At 34.2% G+C, this 12,509-nt stretch overlaps 1 protein-coding gene and 1 long non-coding RNA gene across 2 annotated transcripts; both read left to right on the plus strand.

The window, feature by feature from the left end:
* Window positions 1–2,503: 2,503 nt before the first annotated feature.
* LOC125197502 (GDSL esterase/lipase At5g03980-like) lies at window positions 2,504–5,117 on the plus strand. The gene is made up of 5 exons (XM_048096257.2): window positions 2,504–2,783; window positions 2,853–3,065; window positions 4,128–4,276; window positions 4,364–4,637; window positions 4,730–5,117. Exons 1-5 carry the CDS (start codon window positions 2,525–2,527, stop codon window positions 4,936–4,938), a joined length of 1,104 nt encoding a protein of 367 aa, XP_047952214.1. The 5' UTR covers window positions 2,504–2,524; the 3' UTR covers window positions 4,939–5,117.
* Window positions 5,118–9,395: 4,278 nt separating this feature from the next.
* On the plus strand, window positions 9,396–10,123 carry LOC148929235 (uncharacterized). The gene is made up of 2 exons (XR_016137621.1): window positions 9,396–9,498; window positions 9,709–10,123. It is a non-coding gene; the product is annotated as an uncharacterized LOC148929235 (long non-coding RNA).
* Window positions 10,124–12,509: the final 2,386 nt, after the last annotated feature.

Raw genomic sequence — 12,509 nt, forward strand, 5'->3', positions numbered from 1 at the left:
ACAGGGCCGATCTGGCCTCTTTAGTTTCACCTTCTTTCCAACTCCAGTTACCTGCCTCTTCATCGACATTCTCTCTCCAATCAACAACCTCAGACTTCCTTTCCCGGTGACCTTCAACAGTGGTCTGTTCTCTCCCCCTCACGTTGTGCAGCCATCGGCCGCATCACTTCTTTTCTGTCGGGATATGCTTGACGGATTCTTCAGTCGTTCTCCCGTCGGCGTGATGAATCTTTTGGTTGTGGCTGTCGTCTCCCCCTCGCCAGACGATTCATCGAATTCTCTTCTTCTTTTTTGTGTTTGAAAGTTACGGGAGGGTGTTGGAAAGTTAATGTTCTATATAACAATCTTGTCTGCTCTATCGCCAACCTCTTCTCGATTGTCGTGGCTTTAACGTCTGCTCCCGACAATGAGACTTCTCCGGACAATCCTTCACTTCGGTTTCTCCTTTTGCGGCTATCATGGTGGGCCGCCTTCGACGAGTCCCCGCCAAACCTGGCGGCAGCCTTGGCTTCTCCTTCTCTTGTCTCCAGCCCTGCTCGTTCTTTTTTAAAGACAGAGGTGTCCGGTTGTTCAAGAAACTGAACAAACTCCGAATTCTGGAGTCCCTCCTCCTTAGTCTCGCGCAGGGCGGAGAGCACGTGGTCGAGCGCGACATGGCCCGATATCTTAACCGGGTTGCAGCATCCGGATCGGTCCTTAGAGTAGCTAATTCATGGCTATGGCAATTTCGAGCTTCACGTTATTCTTCCGGTTTGTAATTGAATAAATCAGCATAAAGAAGCATCTGAACAAGTCCTAAAAGAAAAACATAGTCCTAAAACTGAAAAAAAAAAAAAAAAATAAGATATGGCAGATTCTATTGGACTTTAGGGAAGATATCTCGGCCGGTATTATTTTTTTATATATAGAGACAGTGATCGATCCTTGTGATCGAACCTGCTCTGATACCATGTTGAAAAGTACAATGCGGAAAAATAAAATACTATTGCAGAAAGTAAAAGACGGGGAGAACTTTAAGACTATATTGTGAATGACTTGGGTTGAAATCTCTCAATGGTTACACAATCTTTTATGAACTCTAATTCTAGCTATACATGGAAAATATATTCTAATTATACTAATATCCTTTTTATTTGATTTTCCATAATTTTTAATTGATTTCCTTATTTATTCTTGCCATAACTTCACCTCTTGCCTTCTTATTCTCTAATTAATTGATTTCTCCGTTCCAACAGCTGGGTTGTTCTTGTTCGCCATAATCATGATTCGTATGCGTAATTTTGTCAGGTTTGATTAGTTGTTCTTGTTCGCCATAATCATGATTCGTATGCGTAATTTTGTCAGGTTTGAAATCAACGATCTGACATGAGTTGATATTTGTGATCGTCCTAGTAATACTAGAGTTATAATCAGATGTTGGATTCATAAATCGAATTACATGAGGAGCCAATTAAGTCAAAAGCCTACAATTTTCTACTTTAATTACCTCATAAACCTCATAATTTATTAATTACATGGAGGAAATATATTCTAAATTTTAATACTCCATTTGAAATAATATTGTTTTGATAGATTAACATTACACTCACTTTAGTTTTCATTTTGATGTGTCAATTTTAATTTGTTTTATTTTATAAAACATGGGAAAATTGCTATATAACATTAGAGTTCATGCATTATTTATCCAGGTTCTTAGCTCACGAGAAAACTGTAAAACGCCAAATTTGGTATACATATGCGCCAACAACCTTTTAAATTTACCAAAGTCACCTCAATTTATATTAAACTAAGACGTGTGTTTACCAATTAACTAAAATGTGTTTCAACACGACATAACTTTTTGGCAGAGACAAATAATTACTCATAATTAAACATAAGTGCTACCTACATTAGTATTTTAGCTTCGACACTAAAACTAAAGCATGCACATAAAATGATTGCTTGTATAAAATCTTTACTCCAAGCTATCGATTAAGCTACACGTATCACGGTTAATGTAAAATATAAAAGGTTGAAATCGGTCCAACTATCAACAAAATTTTACATCTATAACTCATATTTCTGGAAAGGAACACGTGTCTGTATTCCAGCTTAATTAAATAAATTCTGAAACTCAAAATTACATACACGTGCACGGAAGAATATATAGTATACCAGAAATTATGATTAAGTTGAAATATTACTAAAATAATATTGTCCAATGTTTTCAACTTGCATCAATAAAAATGTAGCGGTAACGAACCTCTCAAATCCCATACAAGATACAACTAATAACAAGGCCACAGCAACTATAATTCTATAAGTAGAGCACTGTGACTTTTATTAAGCTATTTTCTTGGCTCCTTTCCCTATCCAATTTTTCATTATTTTGTGGTAGGTATGAACAACATAAAATAAATATAAAAAACTTTATCAATCTTAAATATTACGTATGAAATTGTTCAATACTCAGGAAGTCTATAAATATAATCACTTGTAGTTGTTCCTCTACATTCATATCAATCATTTGACCAGCATTTCAACAATGGCAGTTTCCTCGACTCTCAAGAAACTTGTCTTTACCTTTCTACTTCTCCAAATTTTCTCTCTTTCACATGCCCATCTTTTAAAGACGTGCAAGATCGACCAAATATACAACATCGGAGATTCGATCTCCGACACCGGGAATTTGATACGAGAAATCGGCCTGGCCACCTTCTGCGCGAGGCCGCCTTATGGCGAATCATTTTTCAAGAAACCAACGGGCCGGTGCTCCAACGGCCTTCTTATGATCGATTTCATGGGTAAATATATGATTAATTAATTAATTAATAATTTTTGTTCTTCACTTTCATATTAAAATGTTATTACAGCATTAGATGCAGGCATTCCTCTATTACCACCGTACAAAAACAGTGGTGCTGATTTCATGCATGGAGTAAACTTCGCTGTGGCGGGTTCCACGGCGTTGCCGTGGTACAAGTTAGCAGCGGAGAATGTCCCCTCTTCGGTCACAAATAGCTCTCTTTTTGTGCAGTTGGATTGGCTGGTTGCTCATTTCAACTCCACTTGTCATAATCACAAAGGTTAATATATCCCCATATCAACAAATTTACGAATATCAGTTTAAAAATCACAACTTATAATGAGGTGCCATTTTTGCACGACATGTCAATTTTTTTATAGATCTATATGGCATATTTTATTGCATGTATAGTTCGGACTAGCTAGACACATTATCCAACGTCAAATTTCGAAATAGGGTGTTGAAACGACATTGTTGCATGTATAGTTCGGACTAAGCCACGGATTTCACAACTAGCCATATAAGATCAAAATTTCTCAAACATTTTCTATTTATGCCAGGTTTAAAAAATTGTACACTTCCAAAATTTTAGTACTACAACTTTTAAGACCACATTCAAAGTTTATGAAATACTCCCTCCGTCCCAGATAATTCGGGACACTTTGACCCGACACGAGTTTTAAGAAATCTAATGGAAAGTGAGTTGAAAAAATTGGTGGGATGTGGGTCCTACTTTTAAAGTATTAGTTTTATAATAAAATGTGAGTAGGAATGAGTTAGTAGAATATGGGGTCCACTACCAAAAATGGTAAAAGTGAAGTGGGACAACTTATGTGGGACGGCCCGAAATGGAATACTGGGTCGAATTATCTGGGACGGAGGGAGTATACCAGAATTTGTCCAAAGTTATTTGTCATCCGTAGTAGAGACATTTCTTTTGGGCACAAGATTTACGATAATTGTGTTAAGTGAGTTAAAGGAAGAGAGAAAAACGTAAAGAGATAAAGAGAGAACATAGTAAGAGAGAGAAGATGTGTTACTTTTTGACAAAAAAAGAAAATGACTTTGTCAAAGTGGAACAACCCAAAGAAGGAATATGACTCTGTAGAATTATTTTTGAAGTATCCCATAAATTTATTTAATCAAATGTAGGTAATGTATAGTGACATATGAGAAGGGCAGTTTTTTTTAGGAAGTGGGGCCACAATTAGCAATAAAACAGTTTCTTGCTGCCATATCTAATCTTTATATTCAGTAGACTAATTCTGCAAAGTGATAAAAAGAAAACATTGGGTTTCCTTTTATTAAAAATAATTCTTGCTTTGTGTTTCATATTTGTTAGATTGTACCATGAAAATAGAAAACGCGCTTTTTATGTTTGGAACGATTGGTGGAAACGACTACAACTATGCCTTCTTTGAAGGGAAGCCAATAGAGGAGGTGAGAAGCATGGTACCTCAAGTTGTAAATACCATCATGCTTGGTGTTAAGGTAAGTTGATTTGTAGATAATTGTATTACTATCATTGTTGGGTGGGGTTTAGTACTTTGTTAATTATGGAGTACAAATTGAGTGTAGAAAGTTATGAGCTACGGAGCTACAAAGGTGGTGGTTCCCGGGAACATGCCTATCGGTTGCCTTCCAGTTTACAAAACCCAATTCTTGACAAACATATCGGCAGCATACGATGAGAACCAATGCCTAAAGCAGATGAATGATTTTGCTAAATACCACAATCAACAACTTCAACAAGCCATCCATGATCTACATCAACAAAGCCCTAATGCAACCATCATCTATGCTGATTACTACAACGCCTATCAGTTTCTATTGGAACACTCCAAATCTCAAGGTATGTACACATACATTAGACTTTTTTGGTGATACCACACAATCATAAAAATAAAACTACTCCGATCCAACTTCTTTGGCGAATGCATGTAGGGTTCGATACAGAAAGGGCTTGTTGTGGGATCGGAGGGAAATACAATTACGATATGCCAAGAATGTGTGGGAACGAAGGAGTTGGGGCGTGTCAGGATCCAGAGCGATATGTAAGTTGGGATGGGGTGCATTTGACTCAGCGATCATACAAGATCATGGCTGGATGGCTGCTGCGTCAAATCTTCACCAGCCTTCATTGCCACTTTTAAAAACCTACTCACTAGGCTATATATTTCAAAAGTAATCTGCCTATTTTTCTGCTCCTATTATTGTTATAGCTGATTGAAGTTCATTTTTACCTATAGAATACATCTTCATTGTAGTAAAGTATTGTTTAACATTACAAGTATCTATCAGACCTACTCACGTACACCATGATTCTTGACTATCTAGTAAGAAAGTGACAAATGTAATGGGTCAATCCTTATATGCTACATATAGACTGCATCTATTTCAAATCGCACGGCTAGGAGAGCGACACGTGTCCAGCAATTTTACCCAAACATATGTCAAATTGTATTCCTCCTGTCCCACAAAATATGCCATTTTTCATACGACACGGATTTTAAGAAAGGTAATGGACAATGAGTTGAAAAAGTTAGTCGAATATGAGTTCTACTTTTATATATTACTCCCTCCGTCCCGGATAATTCAACTCACTTTGACCGGGCACGAGTTTTAAGAAATATAATGAAAATGAGTTGAAAAAGTTAGTGGGATGTGAGTCTTACTTTTATATATTAAAATGTGAGTAGGAATGAGTTAGTGGAATATGAGGTCCACTACCAAAACTGGTAAAAGTGAAATGGATCAAATTATCTGGAACATACCGAAATGGAATACTGGGTCAAATTATCTGGGACGGAGGGAGTAATTTTATAATATATAATGCGTGAGAATGAGTTTGTGGAATGTGAGATCCACTGTGATGCAGTAGAATATATGACTTGGTGGCTAAGAAAGTTATATTTTGGATTTTATTTATTTCCTAGTTAGTAAAATTAGTAGATGAAAAATATTAATTGTTTTCCTTCTACAAATTAGGTTTTTCTTTTGCTTATTTTCTTTATAGATATTTTTGCTTATAATCTTTTAAGTTATTTTATTTCCATAAGTTTAGAATTTCCTTTTGCCTATATAAAGGCCTCATTGTTGATCTTAAAAGACAGACTAAATATATAATTTTGCATTGAGTTTTTATACTCTAAAGTTCTCAATAAGTTTGAGTTCTTTATCTATCAGTTAGTCATTCTCATACTTCTTCATTCATCTTGCATCATTTGGTATAAGAGCAGTTTTTGCTCCAGTCTTGTTCTAGGTCTCTTAAAAGTTTTCATGCTAGGGACATCTGTGGAGGATCTCGATGGATACAAATATTCAAGAACAAAGAAGCGGAGTACCTTGAAGCTTCTTTTGGAGCTTTACTTTGTTGGGGTTGTAGAAGATACTGGTATATTTGTGAAATTACCAGAATTGTTGGTGTATGTGAGACATGGTGATGGAGACAAAGTAGACTCGAGGACGAGTCTTTTTCGAGAAGGGGAGTATGATGCAGTAGAATATATGACTTGGTGGCTAATTAAGAAAGTTATATTTTGGATTTTATTTATTTCCTAGTTAGTAGAATTAGTAGATGGAAAATATTAATTGTTTTCCTTCTACAAATTAGGATTTTCTTTTTGCTTATTTCCTTTATAGATATTTTTGCTTATAATCTTTTTAGTTATTTTCTTTCCATAAATTTAGGATTTCCTTTTGCCTATATAAAGGCCTCATTGTTGATCTTAAAAGATAGACTTTGAATATATAATTTTGCATTGAGTTTTTATATTCTGAAGTTATCAATAAGTTTGAATTCTTTATCTATCAGTTAGTCATTCTCATACTTCTTCGTTCATTTTGCATCACACTGTCACAAATGATATAAGTAAAATGTGACAAATTTTGTAGGACAGAAGAAAATAGAAATATTGACAAACATTATGGGATGGCGAGAGTGTATTAAAATTATCACCATGTACAATCAAATTAAAAGTAATTTTATAAGGAATCCTAATTGTATACTCCTACCGCCTCACGCTACTTGACACACTTATTTTTTGCAGTCATTTTGGAAAAATGATACTTCTTCCGTTTCTTAAAAGTAGAAACTATTTCCTTTTTTGACCGTCCTGAAACTAGAAACACTCCATTTAGGAAAGTTCTTTCTCCCGATAAGGTGGGATCCATTTTCCAAGTAACACACCTAACCGAAACATAGTTAACCTACCAAACGTGCCCTTAAATCACTTAAATGTAACTGAACATAGTTAATCTACCAAACCTGATCTTAAATCTGATCTTAAATGAAGTAAAACAGAGATTGTTTGAAACTGGGGGCCGTGCGAATTAGATTCTTTTTAGCTTAATAACTATTCTAGATATAACCTTACGTTCTTACATTACCCTGATCACCAACCCGTTCACTATAAGCAAAATTGAACCCTCGCATTTGCAGTCTCTATAGATCTCCGTTAAATTGCGTCATTTTTTTTCCAAGTTTCGTGAAACGGTTTAAAACGTTGCGTGAGGCTTGCTCGAGATGAGGTACGATAATCTACTTATTCAGATTTAAATATAAATCTATGAGTTTTGAAATTTTATAGCTTTAAAATTGGTTGAAATTGTGTTTTGTCAGAGGAAAGTTTGCAGTGACGTTTGGCGGCGTTGTTGGCATTGTAGCATTAGTGGGCTTAATCATCAGATGTTACGGCCGATCGTCAAATGAAGTTCCCCATAGAGACGGCGGTTTGACAGTTTTGGAAGGGGGGTTACAGATCGCTCAAGCGGTTATTGAATTTGAGGGTGACTGTTGCACCGGCGGTTGTGCTAGTGCTGGTGCTGGATGTGGGGGCTTCGGAACTTGAAATTCTTTTTTTAATACTATGAAATTTCAATTTTATGCTCTACTAACTGATTTCTTTTATTAGTATCCTTTTTAATTCTTCATTTCTTGAACCTCTAATCAAATCAAATTGCTCCATTTCATTTTAGTTATGGATCGTCGATCGACTTATATTATTTTCACTTCAAATCAATTCGGAATAATTTAATTTCCTGCGCTACAATTTTTTTCAAATAGATATGTACTATCAATTTGCTATTTTAAATCTCCTTTTATTCTTGAATCTCCAACAGTCACATTTAACATTTTTATCTGTAGAATCAAAACAATCTACCTCCATCTATAAAAAAAATGGACAAAATTGTAAACAATCAAAACAATCTACCTCCATCTATAATCCCCTGTTGTGATGGGGGTGCACAACATGCTTCTGTTCCTCATATCCCATTATTTTATTTAACAAATAAAATCTTTAAAAAATATTTTTTATAAAATAATGGGGTTGAGGGACAACAGCCCCTGCGGTGCACTCCCACCACAGCAGGTAGACCTGCCCAAGGTTTACTGTACCGACGGTTAAAACTGAAACTGTAATCGCCGGTTACGGTTCCAAACCTAAATCGTGAGAATTTATTCGAACCGAAATCGTCGATTTTTGAACCGTGGTTCGATTCAGGTTCAAAAATTTTCGAATCGAAACCGTGTCGGAACCGCTGGTTCCTGGCGATTCCAAACCGAAACAGCGAAAAACGGCCGGAAAAACGTGAAATAAAGTCGGAACCGCAAAAACCGCAAAAAATCCGGCGGTTTGGAACCGTGAAAAACTGTCGGTTCGGAACTGAAACCGGCGGTTTTGGAACCGGAACCGTAACCGTAGAACACCCTTGCGGTTCGGTTCCGATTCAACAATTCCAAAACCGGAACCGGCGGTTCCTGAACCGTGGACACCTCTAACAGCATGGGATACCTGCAAAGTAAGAGAGAAGGAAAATGTGATGGAAATAATGTTATTGGATTGTGGAGTTCACATTTAGAATGATATATATGGTTAGTATTAGTTTAAAATTTCTCTTTTTTAGAATTAGTTTAATTTTGGTGGATGACTCAACATAATAAAACTTATCTATTTATCGTGGACTAAGATAGTTTGATCATAAAATAGCCGCTAAATTGGCGATGATGAAAGAGAAATTGAGATGAAGACAGCCCCAAAATCGACAACTTAATACGACGATCAGCACCAAAAATTCTCGACACTGAACCGCGTCTCCTACTTTAATCATATCGAGTTCCAAAGAAAGTAAACTACTGAGTATGATGTTTGACTACATTTGGCTTTCAATTAATTGTACATTTATTTTTTTATCTCTTAATCGTCCAAGATAATGACGTAGTACTATAATTTAAAATGGAAATAGCAGGGTCCAAAGACGCATGATCAGCCCTCTCCTAATTAAACCTCAAGCAACAAAGGAGGCCTTGCAAAATTTCCAAGAAATTTCTTCCATTCGATGACAACCTAATTTTTAACTATTCTTGCATCCAGTCATAACGTTTGAGACACAACGTCGCAAAAAAAATTATAATATTATTCATTGAATACACAAAAATTCATATCGGATTTGCAAAATAGGACAAAGAATCTTGATAGTATATACTAATCAATTACCCTAAAACTACATACAGATAACATCGAGAGATGGGAATTAAAAATAAACTAACGTATGACTAAAAGTACGTATTTGTGAATGTTAATTGGTTATGAATTTCATATCCAATTTTATGTCTATATATATATAGCTAACACACAACTCAAACACCATAAGACACCAAAATTATCTGTAGAGGATCGGAGCTTCAAAATTCTGTTCAAGCTTGAAATGAGGTATACGTTTTTTACAATTACTACAAAATTTGCATTTGAAGTTTTTGATCCATTATATTTCATGTTTCATGCAAACAAAATAAAAAATTTGGGATAGAAATTGTAGAAATTAGACAAAGGATGGATCCCAAAAGTGAATAACTATGTACAACGTACTATACTATCTAAGTACTTTTTTTTAATTTAGAGTAGTACTCCTTATATTTATAGTAACACGCAAGGAGGAGGGGTCGATTCAACCGTAGCAATCGTGTTTGGCATAATTGGGGCTGCGCTCGTAGTTTGCTGGATCAGCGCTTGTTTCTGCCGCGACGACGACAGCGATGATCCGCAGCAAAATGGAAGGCCTCAAACAAGCGATAGGGACGGCAACATGGTCGTTCTGGACGGCATACAGGTTGCTGAAACTGTGGTCCAAGTCCAGCCGGGTTGCTGCTGTGGCGGTGGCGGTGGCGATGGCGATGGCGGTGGCTGTGGTGGATGCGGAGGAGATTAACATACTTAATACACATTTATTTCACTGCTTTTGATATGTGGCCCATACTTGAATCTTAATGTTCAAAATTTGTTTTTTCTTTTGTAAACTCGTCATTTTTATTCAGTATAATTAAATTGAATGATAGTAGTATTTGATTTTATAATAGTCACTTCTAATCATATTTTTTGTCATTTTTATTTCAATTGCACCATCATTTTTATTTAAGATAATTACTCTCATTCTATCAGAAAAAATATCACACTTTCTTTTTCTTTTTATATTTATCTCATATCACACTTCTATTTTATCATAATACATATCACTATATTTTCACTTTTCATATTACTTTAATTATACTTTTTTTTATATCTCCATTAATACATTTAACTAAAATATTATCTAAAATCTCCTATCATCCACTAGACACTAATTTTTTGAGAGTGGCTATCAATTTTATTTAAAATTACAAGTTTACAACCACTTAGCTGTCAATTTTATTCGTTAAACTAGCAGTTTTATTTAATTATTTATGTATTAGTTTTACTCAACCCATTGAGTTCTGATTTATGAATCCGTCATTGCTCGAAAATGAGTATCAATACAATATTAACATCCTTAAATTATCAACTCATAGCGGTTAAATCAATGTTTAGGGAGTAGTAGTATGTCATTTATTAAATCACACAACCATGCATGCTCTGCCACTCACTAGACGTTGATTAATAAGTCAACTAGCAGGCCAACTATTAAGTCACCATTTTTTCCTTTAGGGATCTATTAAGTCACCATTAATCTCTATGCGACTCCATATACATTAAAAAGTGAAATGTATGATCAAAAACTAAATACTAGTACTAATATAATATAAACTGGTCGAAAAATTCAAACAAGAAAAGACAATGAAAATCTAGAATTAAGCAGGAAACTAGCTAGTTCTCCACGGCCAAGGTGACAGCTAGCTCGTTTAATGAAACAAGAACATTAATATACTCGCTCCGTCCACTATTAAATATCTTACTTTCCCTTTTTTTAATCCATTTGCTATTAACTGTCTTACTTTTCCATCACATTTTCTAATTTTCATAATTATCTATTGAATTGAATCATGCACTATAAAAAACTTATTTTTTAAGGACATAAAAATTGAGACGCAATTACTTACGTTGAAAAGTTTTAAAAAATAGCAGCAATTTAGGACTCAAAAGAATGCGTCCATAAATTAATTTAATCTTTTGTTTTTTTGGATGCTTTCATTTACATTCTCTAATTTTAGTTAGGAAATCAAAAATAAGAAAGTTTTTTAAGTGTCAGTGGTATATTTAGAAATACAAATTAGTGTTCTTAATTGTATTAAAAAAAAAATTTTACCGTATTTTTTTGTTATAGTGATATTACTAGGAGTCTTTTTTTTATATTACTAGGAGTCTATTTCTATGTCAAGTTCACTTTCCTTTCACACAAATCAAGAAAGATTTAGGTATTTAATTCACAATCCTCTTAACTCCAAAATTAGAAAAGGAACAAGTTATCAATTTTTATAAATAAAAACATTTAATAATTTACATAGTAAAATTAAAGTTACTCCATAATTTAAAAATATTGATGAAAAAAGTGGAATATGCAATCTATATATTTAAATTTTTTAGAGCGCATTAAATAACTTTAGACAGAGAGAACAAAAGAATATTAAGACAATCCATAATTTTGATTTTGTACATAAATGTTTATATCACAAATCGCCTAAGCAGTTGTTGGGGTTGTTGAAGGTGATTGTTGCAGTGGCGGTTGTGGACCAGGATGTGCATATAAAATTCCATTTTTTTCATGTATATAGAAAATGTATATTATTTATTTATCTTTATAAAAGGGAAATACACTCTTTTAGAAAAATAACAAACTCTAAAGGAAAAAAGATAATTATATATAGAAAGGTAAATTATTTTTTTAAAATTAAAAAATAGTACATATAAAACCTTTTTATATACTTTCTCTTTTGGAGAATAATTTTTTCATGAAACAATGGTGAATATGATAGTTATAAGATTTTACCTTTCCATTAAAAAAAGTATAATACTTTCTCAAATACTCTTCCCTTTAAGAATGATTTTTCCTAAAAAGAAGGTGAATATAATAGTTATAAGATTTTACCTCACCATTTAGCTCTTTCCTTGAAAAATGATTTTTCGTAAAAAGAAGGTGAATATAATAGTTACTCCCTTCGTCCCGCTTTAGCAGTTCCATTGACTTTTCTGCCCCCTTTTTGTAAAAATGATAAAAAAATAGCTAAAGAGGAGAAATGGTAAATTAAGAGAGAGAATAATATAGAGAAGAGTTTTATCTACATTATTGTCTCACTTACTTTACCATTTCTCCACTTTAACTATTTTTTATCATTTTACAAAAAGATGGCAGAAAAGTCAATGGGACTGCTAAAGCGGGACGGAGGGAGTATAAGATTTTACCTCACCATTTAGCTCTTTCCTTGAAAAATGATTTTTCGTAAAAAGAAGGTAAATATAATAGTTATAAGACT

The sequence above is a fragment of the Salvia hispanica genome, chromosome 4, assembly GCF_029641045.1.
Source record: "Salvia hispanica isolate PSC_SH4W2 chromosome 4, Shi_PSC_v1, whole genome shotgun sequence".
NCBI classification, from domain to species: domain Eukaryota; kingdom Viridiplantae; phylum Streptophyta; class Magnoliopsida; order Lamiales; family Lamiaceae; genus Salvia; species Salvia hispanica.